At 35.8% G+C, this 24,236-nt stretch overlaps 1 protein-coding gene across 4 annotated transcripts in view; it reads left to right on the plus strand.

Annotated features, from left to right (window-relative positions):
* Positions 1–24,236, plus strand: part of DMD (dystrophin) — a gene marked incomplete at its 5' end in the record, with an annotated part of 1,290,802 nt that overhangs the window by 994,823 nt on the left and 271,743 nt on the right. For all 4 annotated transcript variants that reach the window (XM_084279200.1, XM_084279202.1, XM_084279199.1 and 1 more), the window contains 2 exons: positions 4,219–4,430; positions 11,041–11,195. In XM_084279200.1, coding sequence (XP_084135326.1) covers positions 4,219–4,430; positions 11,041–11,195 — 367 coding nt within the window. The remainder of the gene's footprint in view (positions 1–4,218; positions 4,431–11,040; positions 11,196–24,236) is intronic.

Genomic DNA, 24,236 nt, shown 5'->3' on the forward strand with positions numbered 1-24,236 from the left:
TCAGGAAATCAACTCTTGAATATATTTTGTCATTCTGATACTCAGTTTAGATTTTTGAATTGTAAAATATTTTTGTTTTATTAAAATAAAGCTAGTTAATGGCGACATTAATGGATTTTAATGATCTCAAATTATTTCTTTTTCTTAAGTCTGTAAAGAAAATGTCCTTTTTTTCCCAATTGCCTCTTTGCAGATTGGTTGGTAAAAAAATTCTATAAATTAAAAAAATAAGAATCTTCTTGAGTTAAGTTCAAACACTGATTTTTTATAATAAAGATATCATGCTGTGTGATATGCCCAATTTTTTTACAATAAAGATAGCATGCTGTGATAGGCCCAATTTAGGCAGGACAGGGAAAGAAAGAGAATTGCACTTGAAGGGCGAGTGCCATAGTGAAAAAGAGACTGGGCTTTGAAATGGAGAAGGCACAGGACTTAGCTATAATGCACAATGTAAACTGAGAAACCACTGAACTGTGGGGGAAAAAAAGGCTTTTGTCATCATTACTAATTATTTGAAATTCCTGTGCTTCAGTGATATTAATAGTGCACATGGATACACATTTACTCTGTCTATCTAGGCATTTTCAATGTGTAGTCATCACAGTATGTAGGCGCAATGAGACAAAATATAAAGAGCAGAATCTGATCTCAGTAATATGCTATTACAATCCAGAGTGCAATAAGGACAATTGCATTATTTTTTGTCCTAGCAAAGCTTACTACTTTGGCCATACTAAATATTCTTAGGTTTCAGGATATTATGTAATCTTTGCAATAGCCTTTTCTCTGGTGTTGTGGTTTGTTGGGAGGAGAGGGGGCTGGTTTGGGGCATTTTTTTTTTTTGGGGGGGGGGGGGGTGAGGTTGATTTTTTTTTCATTGATTGTATACTGCTTATTGAGGACTTTAAATTCAAGGTCGGAGATAGCTATTTTTTCTGCAGTTGTCCAAAACTTTGGCAAATCATTTTCTGGAACAGTTGCATCACATGCCATTGATTCATCTATTTTTCTGGGTTTGGAACTCTGTTTCTTTTCCTAGGGTTGTCTTTCTTGTTCCAGGTGCTTGGGCTTCAGAAGAAATTAATTTTTCCTATGCTGAATCCCATATGTTCATTGTCATTTTAAGGATTTTATAATGTCCTGACAGCAGAAATAACCCTCCCAAGGCTATAGGCAGACTGGCAGTCTGAAAAAGATTTGTACTGAAATTTCTCATTGCTTTCTTATAAAAGACTCTTAAATATTTTGATAAACCTATCTCTGTTAGTAACCAGAGAAAGCCTTTTATGCATTAGTGCCCTTCTACAAAACTCCTGTAATCAGAATACTTTAAAAATTGTCTTCCGCTCTCCAACATTATTTAATAGCAATTCTCTGAGATTTCTCATCTGCAGTAACTCACGTGCTTCAGGTGAGGGGCTCATGACTTGCTGGGATCAGTTCTGACATAATACACATTCAAATTAGATTTTGTGAACTTTTTTTTTTTTTTGTCTGTAAGTGGTATTCACCTTTCCTTCTGTGGGAAACATCCCAGTAAAGAGCATCCACAGGTACAAAATACATCCTTAGGAAACACTGATTTGCACTGTACCTTTCAGTCCATTTTGGAAGTGAATTCTGATATTTTAAGCCTTAGAGGCTTGGGTTTTTTTTTTCTTACTCAGTGCCAGTCAATAACTCACATTCAAATGGAACATCCTCAGTAATGAGGGGATTTTTTATACTTCTAGCTCAGAAAGGCCAGATTAATTATGTAGATATCATGGTGTGTTTATCCCCAAGTGAAGTTCTTTGTTAAATGATTTTTGTCAGTTGCTGTTTCAAGAAAAAAAAAAAATCCCACTTTGTTTTTTAATAGATATTGTTTAGATTACCTAGTAACTTCCTGAACTCTTCAATTCCAATCTTTAATCAAGCAGAACTACTACATACGTTATTTTTGAAGTGTCCATGTCAGAAGCTTTTCTTTTCCCTTTTTGAGGGACATAACCAAAGTATTTTCTCAAAGAAATATGTTTCCTGTGTTTGGAGCTTGTGTATTCATACTCAGTTGTATAAATTGACTCCTGGGATGTCCTGAATATATCTTTCATTATGCAGCCTCATTCCCCTCTTCGGTGAAATAATTGGTTGTCACAGAATCCCAAGACTGTGGTATGTGATGAAAAACTTAGGTCATACTGAATAAAACAGAGTCCCTAGAGAAGGTCTGCTAATATGTCTTAGATACGAACCTCATGAGGCATTATGGAAAAGATCCATCTATAAATATTTTTTGTTATAGTTGATAATATATGTCAGAAATTCTTATTATGAAGAATTAAAACAATTATAGACCCAGATTTATTTTGAAGCAGTTCTGAAATAGAGCTTTCATTTATTTCTTAATCTACCCCCACCCCCCACCCCCCCAAAAAAAAAGACAAAAATAACCAACAGCAAAACCAAACAGAAAAACAGCAACTCAACACCAACAAACAACAAAGTTTATAATACAACAATATGAGGTGGGCGAGATTTTTTTCTTTTTTCCATGGACAGCTGACATAATCAAGCTATTATACTTTTTTCATCTATGTACCAAGACCTCCAGATTGCCAGGAATCAAAAGATAACACAATGAATGTCTCAGAATTGAAGGGGAAAGGAGCTCGATAAGTTATTTGCAAGAAATAGGAGGCAGTTATTTTCTGTATGCCAGCAATGCTGTGGAAAGTGTTTGGGCAGTCTTTGTCCCCTAGATCTCCGACTCAACCCTGGAGCCACATGCTGTGGGCATAGTGCAGAGATTTTACTAGAGCAGTTCAAGAACACTTCTGGTATTCGCCCTTCTTGCAGACCACAATCTCTTTGTTGTTTCAAGTATACCCTAAAGCTTACTGCAGAGCTCACCCAGATAGTGCACAGAAATGAATTGTTGCTTTGTGAGCTTGTATACAGCTTTCTAAAATGAGGGGTTAGATTTACTTCTGATTAAATTTAAGTATTTGGGCCTTGGGCTATCCTTGCTTTGCTCTGATCTGCTTTGTGTTTTCCAGTTCTAGTTCTTCAGTTCCTTTTGCATTTCCTTTGACTTGAACATGCTGCTATTTGTGCTTACTCAGTTTTTCTCCCTAGGGTTGAGTAGGGAGCGCTGAGAGGTTTTCGTCTCTCTCTCTAAGCCTCATCAGAGTCCATGGAATGATCTTTACCTCTCCTTCTGGAAGAAGGAGGAGCATTGATAAAAAGTTTCCTCATCCCTTTAGTCTTTAGCCTGCACTATTCTGGAATCAACCCTGCAGTGAAAGATGCAGTGTTGGAACTACTGCTCAATGATTATTTCAGTTGCTTTCTGAGTATTCTAGGAATATCTGTTCCCCTCCTTAAAAGGCCTCTGAATATTCAGTGTAGTGAGGCAGTCCTCAAGAAAATATTGAGAATATATTTTGTGCTGACTAACCTTTAGGAATTAAAAAAAAATAATTAAAACCTATCTCTTCATGCGGTGCACAGAATTTATCATTTGTAAAGTTCTGGTTTGTCAGTTTGCTTTCAACTGCTTGGATGAGTAGGGTTCCTGATGTTTTTCTGCTACTATGGATGAGTCCGATGCTGGATGCTAGCCAACACTTCTTATCAGTGACTTTAGTGATTAAGATCCCATGAATCACATTTCTTTCAAATATTGGATAAAACTGATCTTATTTTATAATTAACATGAATATATGAGAATTTTTTTTAGTCTTTGCAGTCTGCTAACATTTGCCTTAATGAAATAAGAAAATATAGCCATTAATTATATCTTCCTACAAATCTTGAACTAGTATTACTGAAGTCCCTAAAGAACTTGTTCATCAGAAAATATTAAAACTTGTATTGGTTTGGTGAAAAAGAAGTGTTATTGCTGATGCTTTTTCTCAGATGTGATCCTGTTTCATAATGCTTTTTGAGGCACGAACCTGGCATTTCTGGCTGCATATGCATCGAAACACAAGCTATGTATTGTGTGTACCGTAGTGTCACACTGTGGCCCCAAACAGTTTATCTATTCTTCTTTGGTAAACTATAATTATATTAGTTGCAATTGTGGCTTAAAAATACAAGAGCTCTCCAATATGGTAAATTTTAAAAAATGTAGACATTTTTTACTCTTTTAAAAAAAGAGAAAAAGAAAAAAAGCAAGAAAAAGCTGTTAAGTGACTTAGCTTTTGTTTTTCCTTTGTGTTTCACCAGTTGAAAAGATACAGAGCCAGTGGGATGAAGTGCATGGACACCTCCAAAACCGGAGACAGCAGCTTCATGAGATGTTAAAGGATTCAACACAGTGGCTAGAAGCTAAACAAGAAGCTGAGCAGGTTCTTGAACAAGGAAAAGCTAAGCTTGAGTCGTGGAAAGAAATTTCCTACACCGTGGAAGCTCTGAAAAAGCAAAACGCTGAGCTTAAGGTCACTACTGAGAATTAAAATATTTCTGCTTGAGTTAATTAAATTGTTAAAGAAACTATTGGATAGACCATATTGAGAACAACCTCTTTATCCCTTATTTCCCACAAAAGATTAGAAAGAAATTAACTTACAAAGTCTAAAATATATGTCACGCAATCCTTGAATTCATCTTAATTTATAAATCATAACATATAGCTGGCTGATCTTTCAGCACAAGTATTTCTCATGTTTTCTGTACAATGGCCTCAGCTGCACTGGTACTGCAGACTGGGAAATCCTGAAGTATTAGTGTGTCTGTCTGCACTGTTAATGAAGCTGTATATGTTGTTTGGGAGTAGCTAAGGAAAAAAAGGGGGGAACCCCCCCCGTAAAATCTATATGGAGATATTTTAGAGATCAAGCATTTTAGATTTGCAACTAGATAATCTCACAGGGTTTCACCTTGGCAGGATTGCTAACTGCAAAATCATTGTCACATTCCAGGTGATAAAATGTGCACCTCAGTAAACTTACATAGCAAAGTATCTCAAGTAGCAATGCAGATATGACCTAACTGGTGCATCAGGTTTTAAGTTTCTTGTTATGGAAATAGTCATACTTTGATGACATTCTTCATGAATAAATTTTGAGAACAGCTGTTTCAGATTAATAATATCTTATTTTCTGGTTGGGAAAAACCAAGATTGAAACCAACCAATTGATAAGCCTCTTAAAGTGAGTCCTGCCTCCATGCTAATGGAACATTAGATTTTAGTTATTTGGGAGAATAGTTACACAAACATTTTCTAATACGTTCTCCTCTCCTGCCCAAAAGATTTTTACTTTGTTTAACTCTTTCCACTCAGCTGTTTAGTTAAAGTTTGCAGACTGAGAACAGTCTTATTTGCACAGCTGATTGGCAATGAACTGCTGGGAAGAACAGTGGGGTGAGGTCCTCCTCAGCTGCTTTTGTCACTAGAGAAAGTATATGAAAAGTATTCATGGTTAGTCTTCACTTATCTCCATCATGGCTTAATTATTACATTTTTGGTGTTTAGAAGTAGATACAAAATCTGCTGGGTTTTCTTCCTTGTCCTTTTTTTTATTTTCCTTTTGTTTTTCTCCTCTTCCCTGTAAGAGGCAGAAAACCATTAATCAGCCCATTGTTTTAGGGCTAAGATGTGGCTACATTTTCTCATTTAAGATTTTACTGTTAGGGTCATAACTTGGGAAGGGTGGATCATGTTAAACAAGGGCAATCACTCACAAATGTATTGGAAAGAGTTATAGATTATGTATACTACTGTCAGTCATTGTAGAGGACTCCCATTTGTCACTGTCTTTCTGCAGTCAGAGTTCTGGCTTCTGCCCAGTGTTTGGGTTTTTTGTTGTTGGGTTTTGGGGTATTTTTATTTTCATTTTGGTTTGTTTGTTGGGATTTTTTTAGAAAAAAAAAACTTCAACAAAGTCGATGTTCCAGCTCTTCAAAGACTCAGTTAACAAAAAATAGTTCTGTGCAAGCACAGTCTTATGTCATTTTGTTGGAGTGTCTTATGTCTCGAGCACAAACTACTTAACTAGGAAAATAAGTGAAAACAGAGTTTTAGAAATGGATTTTCTGTCCACTTTTTTACAAGAATATATGAGGTTTAGATGAGTTTCATCTAAGAGTGTATGCTTTTTGGAAAAATTAAGGGGATTTTGAATGAACATTCTCCAAGGATAGAAAAAAGAAGATACCCTTCTCCTCTGTCCCCCAAGGTACAGAGAAAGTATACTAGTATACCTATTTATAGAACATATCTCTATGTATAAACAAAGTTCTTGAACAGATACACACAGGTTCTTTTAATTTCTTCTTTTAAAGAAATTAAACATGGGTTATCTTCTTCTGTTCCCATCCCAGTCTGTATTCAATATGATGTGTTGTGTCAAGTTACGAGCAACAGTCTAAAATTATAATTTCAGTGTCACAGCTGGTCCACCTTAATTTGCTGTGCCCTCATGATGATATGAACATCAAAAAAGTCTACCATTCCAAAGTCGTTTGCTTTCACTTGTTTGGTTTTGCCTAGCCTTTCTCCCACAAGTCTGGAAGAAATTCACCTCTATCTTAGAGAGTGTGTGTGTGTGTGTTAGGAGTCTCTTCTTTTTCCCTTTTTTTCCTTTTTTTTGCCAGCCTTCCTAGAGGAATTCTCTTCATCTGCCAGTAATTCTTATTCTGTCAAATCCCTCATGAAACTTCTCAGATGTGACAGCATCAGCTGTTGTGTTCATGCTTGAGATAAGGGGTCATGTATTCTAGGGAAAATGGAAATCTTTTTAAAGTTTAGTAGCTCTGTATTTTTTGTGTATAGTGTTTGCTAAACTGAAGGACCTAGAAACACATCCAGTCTTCAAAATACATGCTTTCCAGCCTTCCGTGCCAAACACGTATATTTTGATGTTGTTCTCTGAATATGTAGAGTAAGTTCGCTGTCTTTTGGCTTGCTGTTTTACACTGACGAAAATAAAGCTGTCATTTCTGTTTGTTTGTGTTGAGGAAAAGAGAGAGGTCAGTGAGAGTCTTAAATTCTTCAGACATATTAAATTTGTCAGGTTTGTATCTCAACACAGCTTGGTGTGAGAAATTAGTTGCCAAGTGTTCTTCTGATTTAATTGCTATAGGTCTGCCTAAAGACAGCTGAGTCAATGCAAAAGTTCCTTGCTGCTCTAAGTGAACTTTTAGTCTGTGCTTGTGTTAATCAGAAATCAATTCAGAACTAATTTGCTGAGAAGTAGTGGGTTTTAAATTCCTTTTTTTTTTTTTGGTTGGGTTTTTTTTGTTGGTTTGTTTCTTTGATATCTGAGAACTAAATTCTAAGACTGGGTATGGAGAATCAGAATGTCATTCTGGCCAGTGACAGTCTTTGCCCATTAAAGCCCTGTTTGTTGTTATTTATTAATTGCTGACTACAGATGGTTAACTCAGCAGGCTGAAGGTTATAGGTATATAAAGAGTACACAGTTACTCTTCAGCTTCTTTCTGTCCCCAAGTCTCCTAAATATAAGCTGCTTAAAACTAGTCTCTGAACTTAACATTGAAAAAAATTGACCTGCTAGGATTGCCTGTTTACTCCTTGTCTCCTTGGTTTGGGAAGAGCTAATAAGGCATGTCTTCTCCCTGTATTTAGCAGGGATGTCCAAAGTGAAGAGGAAGAAGGATGGAGACAACATTTCCTTCCTTTCTTTCTTGTTTGTCTGAACAGGAAATTAAATACCAACCTGACTGCATCCCCTGCTCTGTTGGGACTCAGGAGACCAGGCAGACTTCACCTGGCATAGCCTGGGGGTTGAACTTTACGCCCTGGATTTGTGGATAGGAATGAGGTTATCTTGTTTGCCTTTGTCATCTTCTGGCAGGGATGTGACTTACTGGGAAGTTTTTTGCCAGTACTGGGTACTTTTTTTGTACCAACATAGGATGACTTCCAGTCTCAGGATTTTGTTGATTCTAGAGCTAACAGTGTGCTGCTTTGATTTTAGTAAAACAATTAACAGTTAAGTTAATGTTACTGGCTATGACGCAGACACTTAAATAGAATTACTGATTAAAAAATAATAATTATTTAAGTATAAGTCTTTAAGCAAATAAATAAACCATCACACACAAACACACACCCAAAAGGACAGAAAAACATCCTGATTTTCCAGATTTTTTTTCCCTGATTAGTGTGGGAATTGACAGGCTTAGAATCGGATAATGCTGTACATAATGTTGCTATATTTGAATTTCTGTGAATCATTTATTTTCTTCCACTGGTCAGTCCTGGGATAGACAAAAGCCCAGTTCTAATTTTCCATATTTGTTTTAATCAGTGATCCTTAATTACAAAAACTTTATTCCTAATAACATCAACTAGTGTCTTCTCATTAAAAATTAAAAGAAAATTTATGCCAAAGTAACATGATAGATGCCGAGCCTTAATTCTTTAAACTTTTTAACAAACTCAGTAAATTCCAATGATGACAACACAAGCAGAACAAAGAGAATGCTCTAAAATATGTCAAAAGAATGTTAAGGTGATAAAGCATTTTCCTTTAAAAAAAAGCCCAACATGTTCTTCAGTAAAAGCTAAATACAATCTAAAAATATAAAAGGAAAAAGAGGGGAAAAAAAAATCTAAAACATTAATTGTATTTATGTGAGAAAAGAGTTGATGGGCCTCAGGTAGCCCCTTAGTTAAATGATTTACCACAACACTTTGTTCTCATTGTCTGTGCACAGAGCAAAGTTAAGCAAGGCACACGCCCCTCAAAGTTGTTGAAGAATTCCACACCAATTTCCAACCAAGTAGAAAATACAAATTGTTTCTTTCAGCAAAGTTCTCTATATTCATACTTTCTTTCCTGAGTGATGATCTAGTGTTAGTAATGTCAGGATGTTAATGGATTAATGTTGAATTTAATGGTGAGAACAACACTTTTGGAAATAACCTTGTAATGGATCTTTCCATATTTTTATTATAAAACCGGGTTTAGAAGGTTTTATAAGGTCATTTATATTCATATGGGACTGGTAAGAAGAACTTATTTTAAAAGTAAAAGTTTACAGGCCATTAATTTACAGTGCAGACAAAATGTTATGGTAACTTTCCTGTGTAATTCAGTGAACAGCTCGTCTGCTGTCATTCTCTGGCTAGAAAAAAAGAGCTCTATGCCTGCATAATTTTAAACAAAGAGAAAGGTAGATTATAATAAAGATGGATAGACCTAAATGTAGCAGGGATACTTGCAATAAAGCAGTCTACAAAACTTGATTTGCAATTACTATAGAATTTATTGTTTGGTTTATATGTTTTTATTATATTTGTGTAAATATTAACTTCTTAATATTTATTATATATAATTCTGTCAGGAAAGGCCAGAATGGTATCCAAAGCAATGGTAGTTGCTTTCCACAAAAATATCACCTCTTCTGACTACATCTTCATAGTTAACACAGGGAAATGACTTAAATTATTTAAGTTTCATATTCAGTGAACTTAACCCTAACATGTTCAGATGGTTTTCAGGAGAGGGAGGTAGTAACCTCGTCCTTTGATTGTGGAAATAGAATCCCTTGTTCAAAACTGATAATCAGATTGTTTTCATAGTACCTCAGATTGTCTGCTGCACAGTAATTGGGTGACACACCCTCTCATGGAGTTTTCAGTTTACAATTTTGGAGAGAACCTAGATATATCAAAGTAGACTCCTTCTGGACTCTATTCAAAGATAAAGTACATTTCAGTCCCAATCTTAAAATTGTGATACAGACTTCCTAGGATGAAACCATAAGGGCACAGAATCTTCAAGATAAATTTATAATTTCTCAGCATTTCTACCCTTTAATTAGGGTTTATGTATCTAATTTTTGTGTGGAGAATTCCCTATCTTTAGTCAAAACAAGATTTCAAAAGGCATACTGCTTTGGGAGAAGGACAGGAAAAAACACCTTTTTTTTTTCCTTCACAGAAGGAAAAAAACTTTAAAATACATTTTTCCTTCACAGAAGGAAAAAAAACTTTAAAATACATTTTTTTTTCCTTCACAGAAGAAAAAAAAATGTATTTTAAAGTACAACAACAGTCAAACTCAGCTGGGGTTTTTTATCTTGCTTTTGGGTGGGTTTTTTTGTGGGGAGTTTTGATTGCTTCTAATGTTTACTTGTAACTTACTGTTTCTATTTACAAATGCAAACTGGTTTTACTTGCATGGTCGCTCTGGTTGGCTAGTTATGGTCTTTGCATAGTACAAAAGTACAATTAGACCATTGATTATCTTTGCTTTTTCCTTTTTTTTTTGTTACACATTATACATCAAATATGGACCTTCCGTGCACTTCTGTGGAAGGACTGACAGGAAAGATGCATGGCAGCTGGTTGTTGGCTGAATGAGTATTCTGGATTTCCTGGCTTACTTCTGTAGTGAGACAGTTGGCCCAGCTGGAGAGAACCGGGAAGAAGAGAGGAAAAATGAGAGGAAAGGGAAAAAAGAAATGAATGACTGAGATTTAAAAAGTTTTCTTAGGAGGCATAAATTAGTGTTAGATATCAATAGGTTTACCAGTAGTATTTTTTGCTGTATTGCAGACTTAGGGCTGTTCCAGTAGATGGCACTAATTACATAAACAATTCACTAAAATAAAGTAATTTTTCTTTAGAAAGGTGAAAACATGAGTATTAATTGTCCAAATCTCAGTAGTATTTCACAGTGCAAAAAATCAAATTAGATCATATTATTTCACATTATTTTCCATATCAGTATAATTCAGCATTACAAACAGTGATAATTTGCATAATACATAATAGTGCACCCATCTATTTGTGTCTCAAAAAAGAATAATCAACGTAATCAGTGTTCATCAATTTAAACTGTCATGTTTTGTCTGACATTTAGGATTTGGTTGCTTGCTTCTCTCAGAGATTAGAAGTGGTCCTATGACTAAGACAATTTAAACATTTAGAAAGACTCTGACCTTAGTTGCCAGTAAATCTGAGGAAGTCCTTTTATGTGTGTGTCTATATATATAAAAATATGATAGAAGTTGTTTATCTCCTTCTCTGATTTTATGGTGGTCTGAGGTTTACTCTTTTTCTTTTTACTTCAGCAATTTTCAAAAGAAATCCGACAGTGGCAAATAAACGTGGATGTGGTAAATGACATGGCGTTGAAGCTGCTCCGTGACTATTCAGCAGATGACACCAGAAAAGTAGAACTGATGACAGATAATATTAATGCGACATGGGCTGTCATTAATAAGAGGTAGGATATAAATTCTACTATTAGATTTGTTGTTAAACTTCATTAATATTCATTGTCCAGCTTTGGTTGGAGATCACAGGAGATGTAACTTTTGAAAATGACATGATTATAGAGAGAAAGGAAAGAAAGATGACAACCCTTCTGTCTTTTTTTTTTCTTTTTTTTTTTTTACTGGCTTTGGAATGCCATTTAATTCTCTCAAACCCAATTTTGCCTCCTGACAATTTTGCTCTGCTGTAAGCAGTGGCAAACTAACTTCAGTTGATAGATTATGTGTTTTAAATATTTAAAATGAAGTGTTTAATATTTCTACGTATATATCTACACATCACAATCACTGTAGTGGTTTTGAGTGATAAACTGAATCTGAAAATGACAAACATATCCTATTGAAGCAGGTTCAAAGTAGAAATGCTATCTTGTACCTTTGAAGCAAATCTCTAGTCAAGAAAGTTTTTATTGGATCCTTGATCACATTCTTGATTACATTTCACAGTGTTGCAGTGTTTGCTTTAGATACCAGTTTCTTGCTAAAAGCAATTTTTGCAGCTTGCCACCAAATTGTGAATCATCCAATAGGCAATCTGTAAGATCAGAACATATTGCAGAATAAAAACTACATTATAGTAGTAAAAGAGTTTTAAATCACTGTATGTTAGATGAGATACGTAAAAATTAAATCAAAGTTGATTTAATCAGTCCCTTGGATTAAGTTTTATAGCTTATAACTAAAACTAGAACTGAATTAGATTTTAACATGGTTTTAATTAAAGTCTGTGAATAAGGGCAGAAAAGTCAGTTTAGTTAAATACACAATAATTTCAGGAGATTTTGCATAACAGCGGATACCCAATTCTCACTTTTTGTTTAATTTTTTTCTGAAGTTGAAGTCTGGGTGTCTAATGCTCAGAGCTGTTCTCCATGAGTAGGTAAAATCAGTAGCTCTAAAGGGTTAGATGGGATAACCACATTAAATATACTTTTCTCTGTCTGTGGAACAACGGTCCCTGCTTCGTGAGATGGCTTCATAATCCTGAGGTTCAGGATGTCTGCAGCTGCTGTGGATGCTCATGTGTCATCTCTAAATCTGTTAATTTTTCAGGCATGAACCTAGGTGTGTCTAATGTTGCCTGAATATGGGTATTCCCATTGTTGCAGAGACTCAGATGAGTATTAGGCTAATAGAGAGCATAAATTCTTCAAGGCACACTCCCTGCAAGCTTCTACAAAACCTGCAGATGTGTTCATAGGTCATGTGTTAGATGAATTACTGTAGTAAATCTTTCATGTCTTAGAAGAGAGCTGTTTAGGTGACTGAGAGGATGTTTACCATTAAGAAGTACAAAAGGATATAGTTAAGCTTTCCCATGTAACTGTAAAATTAGAATTTCATAGATTTTCATTGTATGGCTTTACTACCTTTCTAATATTTTTTTTAATTGAATGTTTTGCATATATTTTTGTAAGACTTTTCAAGATTTGGGAACTTGGAAATGAAGCATACCACAAACATAGTTGATAAGCTTCTCTAAGAGCTATGTCACATTTCTATCTGTATTTTGTGAACTCTTGAAAATTATGGATGTGCTAAGGCATTAAGTCAGCAAGAGACTTGTGCTTGGAAGACTTTCTGCACCTGTAGATTTTTTCATCCTTTTGTTTATGGAGCAGCTCCTAATCGAGGTCTTGAAAGAACCTCCTAGATTTCTTTTGTTAAGAAGGTGGAGTCCATGGGCCATTGTTTGACTTCAGTGCCAACTTGTTATGGCCTGGGAGTTTCATTTGCTTGTCTTTCCCTCCCTCTATGCTTCAGCTTTTGGGTTATTATGTAAAGCAGAAAACACTGATTGTAAGTTTGGGGATTTTTTGAACCACAGTGGAATATGTAGAGAATCATTAGGAGACACATGAACTGTTTGTCACAGGCTCTAGGAAAAAGTAGTACTCCACTGAGGTGTCTGTGCAGTGATTTCAGATGTATCCATGAGTGTTACTTTCATCTAGACCATGAGTAAGTAGTGCTCTAGTGACTCAGTGACCTTACAGTGATGTAATAGTATATTCCAAATAATGGTCTTGATCATTTATCCAGTATTTTAGAAATAGTTTTGTCACTATTTATACATGTCTTGAGTGTTAAGAGGAAATATTCTGCTAAGTATTTTGGTTTCTTTTCCCTATATCCTTAATTTAAATGGCCCAATTATTTTGTTGTTATTTTCTTTTAAAGAAAAAAATTAAGAGTGTCTTACATTTCTTCTGAATTGTTTTTCCTCTAACCTGCCCTCAATATCAGAATTGTGTTAGTGCAAAAATTGTGAAACCTCCTTTTCCAGGAACCAGATCTTTAAAACAACAGGCAGGCAAGCAGCAGTAAAATTCCACTTTGCCTGTTGGTAATACAGTTCAGCCATAGCAAGTACTTTAGTCATTAAGGCAACATCTGCCAGCTTGTGTTTTGTTTTGCTTAAGTAGATTTGCAGCTGATTGCTGTGTGTTTACCCTTTGCCTTACTGTTCTGTTTTACAACATTGAACTATAAGGAATAACACTCTAACTCCTTTAATAGCCAAGTTGGCAACTTCTTGATGGTTGATTCACTTTTTTTTCACCAGCCACTTAGTAATATTTATCTTTGTTGATACTGCAAAGATATACTAAAAAGCACATGAATGGATCAGTTGGGCAAAAGCCAGTATGATGTGTAAGCAGGTCTCTACAACTTCTCCTTAGAAGTGTTGATTTTCCAAGAAATAACTGTATTGTTTAAACTGAGGCAGTTAAGGAGAAAGAAACCTGTATTGCTTGTATTAGCAAAAATAAATCTAATACATGAACTAAAGTGTTCTCAAGAGAAGAAAATACAATGAAGGAAGCAACCATTAGAAATTTACTACATATAAAAGTGTTATGGCAGTGTTATGTTATTCCCTCCTTTTGAGGGCACTCATATTTTATGTGAATTACCATATAAAACATAAACACTCGCTTAAATTTGTTCCCTTCTTGGGAATCCACAAAATGTGTTTAAATTTCACTAGCTTAAATATTAAGGTAATAAAGGTCTTAGGTCTTTCTTAAGTAGAGCATGTATTATGACAATAATCACATAATGTGCTCTAAGAATTTGTAAGGATCCCAACCCATCACTGTCTAGCAAACATCTTTAATTTTTTTTTTGTTTTTTGGCTCCTGAGAGAAGATATAGGACACACACATCAGTCAGAACATGAAAAGTAACTTTTTTCCCCCACAACAGAGTATGGGCAATGAAGAATCAATATATGAATAAATCTGTGTTGTTAAAGTTGTTGGGAGCTAGAGAAGGAGAGGCAAGGAGTTGAGTTTCTAAACATGGCATTTTTAAAGGCCTGAGATACCAGCTGCCATATTTATAGAAGAATGGTGTTAATTCTCTAAAGCAGCCTATTGTACAAACACCTTGATTTTGCATGTCAGCTGAACACTTTGAAATGCAAATGGTCAAACGAAATAAGGACATAAACAGTACAAAAGTATGATGTATACCTGTTTCCTTTGTAAATAAATAGTGTTAAAGTAATTATAAGTGTCAAAAAGGTCAAATGAGACCATAAACTAGTTTTGATATTTAAGCAGCAAACTTTTCTTTATCAGTGGTTGCTTGCTATAAAAATACAATTGTTAGAATGTAAATGTTAGCTGTACATAATGTTTGTAAGTATAACTTCATTACTTTCACAGAAAGAGCTCAACAATTCTACTGGAGACACTTTTTCTTAATATACTGTATCTATTCTTATACTACTTTGCTTTATGGCACTTGTGGAAGTCATTATATTTGCGTTACAGTTGAGTCGCATTCTGGATGAGAGAAACTGCATTTACACATTGGCAACAGCCAGGGGTATGAAGTGTGTTAAGTTATACTGAAGATTCATAGTTGGTTTCAGTAGCTAAACCTGTCTGGGAGCTGACATTGGAAAGCTTGTTTGCTCACTTAGGCTTGGACTGCTGAAGTCAAGAAGGAAAGAATTCACAATATATTGTACTTTAAAGAACATTCCCATCTTCTGGGTTCTCCAGGCGAACTCAGCCTTTTCCTTTCTATTCTTCTATTGCTTTGAAAGTTGGTCCATGTTCCTTAAATAGGTATAATTCCGTGCATATGAACAGCTATTATACTTCTTTGTGCAGGCACACTTTCTTTGAGCACAGTGAAATGACTAAATTAAACATCTAAGTGGCCATGGGAACCTCATTTATATGGGAAGCTTGTTTATGTGCCTGTGCCTGCAGTGGTTGTCCTGGCTGTAGAGCTGCATTTGTGTGGGTGTGAGCAAGAAGTCATTGGAAATTTAAGGCTTCAGATAAAAATGACAATGGTGAAACGTCATTTTCTCATATATTTTTTTTCTTTCCCCCTCCCAGTGAAACCATAGTATGTTAATTTTTATTATTATTGTCCTGTTGTGGTGATCTATTTGTTTATTTTTTTTTAAATAATTTTGCCAGACTTGAGAAAGTAGATATGCAGTGACTGCTTTTTCTTTTTTACAACCAACATGTCATGCTGAAGCTTGTTATTTACACCCGTTTAACAATAAATACTAATATAAAATTCCAAAGGCTGCGGGTAAACATTGCAATTGTGGGACGATTATTTTGTTTTGTCAGAGATGCTGATAATACATGTGTATCTTTGCCTTTATTGTTTAAAAAGGTAAATTTTCAGCCTAGGTGTTTGTCATATTCTGTCTTTGAGAACCTTGCTTGGTTTTAATTCTAGAAGGACTTAAGTACTTTAGTTAGTGTTCACTACACTATTCACGTGGAATGAAAGTTAATCGCCAGTCTAAGGTTTCATACCTAAGATTATGTTAAGGAGCAAATAAATCTACATGTCCACATGTCTTTCTGAAGAACTGACTTAGTTCTATTGACTATTCTTTTGAACAGGAGAAACAAGATTTTTTAAAAAGTGTTAAGTCCAGAACTCTTAGTTCTATTGACTATTCTTTTGAACAGGAGAAACAAGATTTTTTAAAAAGTGTTAAGTCCAGAACTCTTCTGGAAAGACTGAATTTTATGTAGGGTGTTAATGTCTTTCCCATTAGATAAAAGGGTACAAGAACATTTTAATTGTCTTGAAACTAATTTGTCTCATTTTGTCAACAGAGCACTGTATGCTTCTCAGAAGTTACTAACTTTAGGGAGCTCTAAAGAAAAAGTCCTTACTAGCTGCTTGTGATGCAACCATATTAAGGTTTTTGTCTTTCAAATGGCAGTATCTTTAAAGTTTCCAAAGAATGGTTTTCAGATAAAGAATTAAAGTACTTTTTGTTTTCTTTGTTATTATTTTAAACAAATAAACTCACTGTCAAAAAAGGTCTATAAAAAGGGTGACTACTACTCTAGTGGGGATTAGATGCTCTGAGTTTAATTTGAGATATTTGTTGGTTTATGTTTTACTTGATTAAATTCTTTAATATAGCAATATTTAAAAGTAAGCCTAAAATGCCATTTGGGCGAGAGGGATTGCTTTATGATGATAGATAAGAGAGTACCTCTCTGAAAGACATTCTACTAATTGCCTACATTCTCAAACAAATATTTATGTATAAAATATAATCCCAAATATATCAGCAATGACATCAGTTAACATTGCTTTGTTATTTTTTCTTCCTAATGCCCCTAAGAATGATGGCATTTCAGCCACATGTAGCAAAAAATACAAAAAGACATAAATAAAAATGCCATGTGAAGCTCCTATAAATAGGAGATCTTGAAAGTCATTTCAGCTGCTTATATTCTAGTTTTCACTTTTGTTCTCCACTCGGCTGACTGTACTTTTTGTGCTTTACTGACACCCATATGTGGATCCAAGATGAGAAGTCATCTGAGGGTACTGAATATTTGTGGTTTAGTTTGAGTGAGTCTTGGATATGCAGTGCTTTCAAAATGCTGGTAGGATGAGCTGAAAAAGCAATGTTACCCAGAATATGGTGTGATTCATCATTTCCACCTTTGTGAACATATTCTTGTGGTTTTTGAGAAACACTTTTTTTGGATTAAAAATAGGAAAGAGTTCTTGAGTTATTTGAGGAGAGAGTAGCATCAGTAATACAGTACTCTAGTGAAAGGATCTAGGGATCCCTGTGAATTCTAGGATGTGTTTCTTAAAACTTTTAATATCAGTGTGAATAAACTTGAAGTGCCTATCACTGGAATAGATACTTCTGTAGACTAATACCTTTTTCATCTCCAGAAAGGCAATAGATCATCCATAGGTCTGAAGTGCTCCTGCAGACAAACAGAAATAACTCAGAGAGAAAACTGTTGTTCTTAACTTAATTGTTTGGGTTTTTTTTTTTACATTATAGACAATTACAAAGGAGGATAGCACTGGCATTTTGCAAAGAGGCCTTCAGCTTCAAGTACTGAGAGCAAGTTAATAATTTAAACTAGGTAGGAGAATTGGAAGTAGAATGTCTAGAAGATAATTCATTACTGCTCAGACAGCTGCTGGTTTTGTTTGGGGTTTTGGGGGGTTAATTATTTTTTTTTTTTCTTTCTCATTGTTTGTTTATATTTTGGTCTTGAATGAAATAGAATTCTGCTGCTTTGTTCATATTAACTGCATGTTAAATGTTGTTTCTTCCTTTCTGATGAAAATGAGAACAGGTCTCATGTTATAGTAAAATCCAACTGAACAAAATCATGAAATAGTTCACGGCACAAAATTCAAACAGGAGAGAAGTTTCATGGACTAGCTTGACTCATAATCAGAGCTTAATATGAACATTTGAAAATCTGAGAAATCTCACTCTTTTGCACCCATAGGAGATACAGAAGGAGCAAGGTACTAAGGAACCCATAAGTAAGCCTGATTATGTGAGAGAAAGAACAGAAATGTCAATTTTCTTATTCCCTTAGAAGATTAAGACAAATATGTTGCTCTTTTTCGTAAAGGTGAGATTTTCTGAAGTAATTAGAGAGTTTTAGTCTCTGTTTGAACAAGAACAGAAGCTAGTGCTCTGTTCCCTGAAAGTCCAACCCTAAATCTATTACCTGTTAGACTAAAGAAAAATTAACAAACTGTAGCAAACTGATTGTTGCTCTCATCCAAAGCTTATTGCAGCAAATGAAAGTCTTTCGCCTCAATAGACTTCTTATCAGGCTTCATGTCCTTTAAAACAAACAACTGAACAGAAATTAATAAAGCTGATGGACTAGCAGAGTGCCAGCAAAAATGAACTTGACCTTAGTTGTCATTTTTTGTTTGCATTATTATTCTTACGATAGACTTGTTTTTCCTGGTGTTTTCCATGGATTTTTTTTAATAGCTTTTCTTGCTTGATGTTTTATGATTCTTTAGTTTCCGATCAACTAGAGTGCAGGCAGTCTAAACATCCCCCTCACTGGCTTGGAGGTAAATTCATTCTGCCTGTTAAATGTTTAGTTTCCAGAAGTTACTACCAAATGTGTCGTTTTGACAACAGTGGTGCTTGCCTCTTGTGTGGCTCTGTTTCAAATACAAAGGAAGTTTCAGCCACATGTTCTTTTTATGAAAGCTCAAAAACTTATTGGCAAATGACAATGAAATTGTTATCATTTGGGATAGGGATCAATGGCACAAGAGGTTGATGGTCGTAACTCTTATTGACCAGGGCAGAGACCTGGAGAAGTGGCAATACCGAGATCAGATGGGAACAGCAGAATTAGCAAAGTAATTTTATTGCATGTATTAAAATAGAGGTGGCGAGAAACCATTGAGGAATGGTAAGATTAAACTGATAAATCTTGACAACACAGCTTTTAAAATGTATCTGATAGAGGTACATAGAAGGGAAAGAGTAAGCAAGCAAGGAATTTGTGGAAAAGAAAATGTCAGTATTTCATCTTGTTTAGCATCCAGTATCAATCACTTTCTGACTGATACCCCAAATTTCTACAGCCTCTGAGAAATGAAAACAAATGTAGAGGTCTCCCTCAGCTACTAAGCATTGCATCTCCTATAAACTTTAGGAAATACTATCTCCTGCAAATTGTAAGAAATAATAGCTCTTGGTATTATTACTATAGCCGGCATATCTGCAGATTCTTCCTTTGTGCAAGAGGCATAATTGGTTATGTATCTAATACGTATCTGTTTAAGCACAATCGTGCCTTGTGGCAATGAATTATCCAGGCCCGCTTTTGTTGATGAAGAAAAAAAGTTGGGGTTTTTTTGTGTTTAAAATGTGCCACATATTTTTGATTGCATTTTTTCCCTTGATGCAGTATATGTTAAAATCAGGTTTCTTGGAATTATCTGAAATGCCAAGCTTGCAACACCCATTTCCCACTTTTTGCATTTTCTCATCTTATATCTTATGGCTTATTTTCTTTCTTATAATTTTTCTTGTTTTCTTTCCTATTATTTATATGTGGATTTTCTTTTTTTTTTTTTTAATTTATGGCAAGTTAGACTTGAGCATAATTTAGTGTTTGTTTTTTTTCTTTAATCTAACTTGGATGTATTTTCTATACCCCACATTATATATATGCCCGCTTATATATGCTGATCTTGGTTAATTTTTAGTTTTCAAATCTGGCAGAGATGCTGCTTATTATTATCAGCAATGATAAACAGTTCATAAGTTGCTATGATTTCATGGTGCTTAGAGCATATCTGAGGTAAGTTTTCTGGAGCAGTTTTACTCCAAGTGACCAGAGGCAATTCTTCCTGAGCTGTCCTCTCTCTTTGTTCCTGTGGGAACACCAGCAGAATAGTCTTGTTCAAGTGAGATAGCACAAAGAAACCATAGTTCAGATCTGCCTTTGTTGACGCCCTTCCTTTTCATGCTGTGCTGACCCCTTGGAGCCACAGACATTTGTCACTGTTACTTCTTTTCATGTTGGGGAAAATAAAAGTAGAGGCATGGAATGCTTTTATTAAATTTTGCTTCGGAGTTTTCGCATCACGTCACTGGTTTAGTCATTTTATTTCTCATGTTACTCTCTTTTGTGCTGGTTGGGATGAGGTATCCAAGAGTCATCATCCATCAGGAGAGTGAGTTAAAGATGCTTATAGTATTTATTCCCTTTTTTCCTTTTTCTTTTTTTACTAGTACTACTTGAAATACTGGTGTGTATTGACACCTTCATTAAGCTGTTGGTCTTCATTTTAAATACTACAGTTCTGAAGGCTGCAGCTAGTGCAGAACCCATCAGTTTAGACTGAGTTTAAATCTTCTTTGTAGTGTCTAGTATTTTGGACACATTTATATTGAATCTTTCTGCTATCACATTCCTGATAATTTTTTCCATCAGGAAATACCCACAGTCCTTCCTGGGTTTGACTCGTCTAAATAAATTTGTCATCTTGCTATTCACACCCTTTTCCCAGTGTTTAATTAATAATAACACCTACTGCTACTCCCTTAGGAGAGGCTCCTAATGCTCAGGCTTGAACTTGATTCACATTGATTACATTATCTGTTCTTAATCTCAATTTTGTTTAATTCAAGAGGTTTCTATAACAAAACTGCATCCCTGCATTGTTCCTAAATAGCTACTTCTTTAGGAGCTTAACTTGTGGATAATAAGTAGGTTATATTGGTCTATTGTTAGTTTTCATTTTGTGTTTCAATTAAATCTAAGAAAAAGTTCGCAAATTTATTTTTTCTCAAAGATGCAGATTTTTATTGGTCTAACAATTGTTCTAATCTAACTTCTATGTAAACTTTGTAGTTCCAGAATATAGCTTGAAAAAATAAAGATGACTGCCATCCCAAAAAACCTGATAACCAAGCCAAATAATGAGACATTGTCTCCATGATCTACATCAATATTACCACTTCCTACTCGGTTATTTTCTTGTGATTTCTGTGGTGGCTACAGATTGAGCTTCACCTCTGTAGTCTACTTTGTGCATACACATATCTGATAAAACTGAACCATAAAATCCTGAGCCATGGCTTCTCTCCACAGAGGTAAACATGATATATATAATCACTTAGTGATTCTTGTAGGAAACCATAATGCAGTGGTACAGCGACAGCCTATCAGAACTCCATACTGGATCTTATGGAATGAAAAAGTGATTTCCCCCCCCCGACATTTTCACATACCTGTGTACTCATGAATGTGTTTTTCCCAGGTGTCTATGCAGCCTTTAGTCACCAAAATGTTTGTGTCTAAGTTTTGCATCTTCAGGAATTATTTGGGATAACACAGAGAACATCACCTAATGATTTGTCATCATTTCCCCTGTGTTTTTAGGTGGTCGGTAGTGTGCTGGGTTTGGGATGTGCCTTCTGTGAACCTGGGTAACCAGCATACAACTCACTCTGAAATATGACCCATTTTATTTGCTGGCTTTTGCCTTCTTGAAGAGAAAACCCTGAGTAAACTGGTCATGTATAAGTTTATAGGCACTGATGGGATGCTCCCATGACTCCGGAGCGTGAATAGAGGGTATTTCCAGTGGTGCCTAGTGACAAGACAAGAGGCAGTGGGCAAAAACTGAAACACAGGAGGTTCTCTCTGAGTATCAGGAAACACTTTTTCACTGTCACATTGACTGGGTGCTGGCGTGGACTGCCCAGGGAAACTGTGAAGTCTATCCATGGAAGGACTTAAAAGCCACAGTCCTGGTAAACTGGCTCTAAGGACTTTGCTTGAGGAAGGGGTGTCAGAGAAGATGACCACCAAAGTTCCTTTCCAAGCCCCATTGTTCTTGTGATTCTGTGTCCAAATATATCAAAATGACTGTTTATGTCTTAGCATCCTCATAAACAAACTTAGGAAGCATGGGTTGGATGAGTGAACAATGAGGTGGGTTGAGAACTGATTGAATGGCAGAACCCAAAGGGTTGTGGTAAGTGGTGCAGAGTCTAGTTGGAGGCCTGTAGTCTCAATGGTTAGTGCTTGGTGCAGTCTTCTTCAGCATATTCATCAATGACCTGGACAAGGGGCCAGAGTGTACCCTCAGCAAATCCAAAACTAGGAGGTGTGGCCAAGACATGAGAAGGCTGCACTACAGTTATGTGAGAATTTGACTGGCTAGCAGATTGGGCAGAGAGGATACAAATGATATTAAGTAAAGGCAAGTGTACGGTCCTGTACCTAGGGAGAAATAATCCCATGCACCAGTAGAAGTTAGGGGTTACCCTGCTAGGAAGCAGTGACTGCAGAGGAGGACTTGGGAGTCCTGGTGGACAACAAGCTCGTGATGAACCAGAAGTGTTTCATCGTGGCCAAGAAGTCCAATGGTATCCTGGTGTGCATGAAGAAAAGCATGGCCGGCAGGTCAAGGGAGGTTGTCCTTCCCCTCTACTCTGCCCTGGTGAGGCCACATCTGGAGGACAGAGTCCAGTTCTGGACACACCTAAAGAAAAACAGGGAACTACTGGAGACAGTCTAGTGGAGGGCTATGAGGATTATGAGGGGACTGGAGCATCTCTCATATGAAGAAAGGCTGGGACAGCTGTTTCTGTTTAGCCTGGAGAAGAGCTGACTGAGAGGTGATCTGATCAATGCTTATAAATATCTAGAGTGGCTGTCAAGAGGATCGGGACAGATTTTTCTCAGGGATGACCAGGAACTGGAGCAATGGGCACAAGTTGGAACACAGCAAGTTGGAAGAAACAACTTCACTGTGAGGGTGACAGAGCCCTGGGACAGGCTGCCCAGAGAGGCTGTGGAGTCTCCTTTCCTGGAGATACTCAAAACCTGCCTGGATGCAATCCTGTGCAGCCTGCTTTAGGTGATCCTGCTTTAATAGGGGTTTTGACTAGATTTTCTCCAGAGGTGCATTCCAACGTCTACCATTCTGTGTTTCTGTTTTTTCATGCTTTCTATCGATTGCTTTCAGGATCAGATGTTAATAATGTTTCATTAACCATAGCATAATCAAAAGTTACTTTCTTTTCTTGATAATGGATAGGAAAAGTAGAGGCTGATTTTTTTTTTTCTTCTTTTCAAAAGTATTTTTCTGGAAAAAAAACTTCTATAGTTATTTCTTCACGTTTCTCAAGACTTTTCCCTCTTTGTGTCTTTGTGTTATGGAGAAGAGCTGTTTCTTGCAAGATCATTTGAGTACGTGTGCTACTCTATTATTATTTTCTCAAATCCTATTTACCAGAGATGAATACATTAAAAAGAAAATAGCTATCAAGTTACTATTTGAGAATGTATTGCCATGCCCTTTCACCCGTGAAAAACTATAAGTGTAAGCATATTTCCTGGAAAATGAGCTGGGATGCAATTTTTCAGCTAATTGGAAAAAAGCACAACTAAGTCAAGGACTGCCAAACAGATTTTGGTCTTAAGATATGATGATGATGATGATTATTGTGTCAAATACAATCATGAATGTGAAAAAGAGTTCAGGTTGATTTTAATCAGGCTTTTATTTAGATTTAGCCCTCCTATCCAGCAATAACGGGAGCTGGGTGGAAATGAATGATTTAAAAAGATAAGCTTGGTTCCTTCTGCAAAAGCAACAGGGTTGGAGAATATGGATATTGCAAAATCTCACTGTTTTGCAGCATACAAGCCAATTCAGTGTTCGTTAACACATCTGTTTGTAGAAAAGAATTTGAAATGTATCTTTTGGTTAAATACAGAAGATACAGAGGTATGTTTCCTTTAAGGAAGCTACTATCTGGATTTCTTTGCATGATCTGAAGTAAAGATGAGTTAGTTAATCATTCATTAGTTAATCTGATGAATGCATCAGCTATGCGTTCATTTCCTTGACTAAGATTTGGAAACTGATTCAAGAATAGGTATGCCTATGTTAATGCCTCACAATCTATGTTATGAGATACACACCTTCCCAGCCTTCAGGGAAATTATCTAGAAATGCAGACCATACTTGCACGACAGTGAATACAAAACTGTTACTTACAAGCCAAAGCAAATGTTTCTTAATGTAAACCTGATAATTGTTTCAAAGTTATGGAGGAGGAAGAAAATTTTGAAAATCATGCAGTATTTAAGAGTTAGATTTGGATGAGTCTTCCAGAGTTGTATGTCAGCACACAAAATTTGAGGTATATCCACTTCTGTCAT

Source organism: Gallinula chloropus (genome assembly GCF_964237585.1).
Source record: "Gallinula chloropus genome assembly, chromosome: 1".
In the NCBI taxonomy this organism is placed as follows: domain Eukaryota; kingdom Metazoa; phylum Chordata; class Aves; order Gruiformes; family Rallidae; genus Gallinula; species Gallinula chloropus.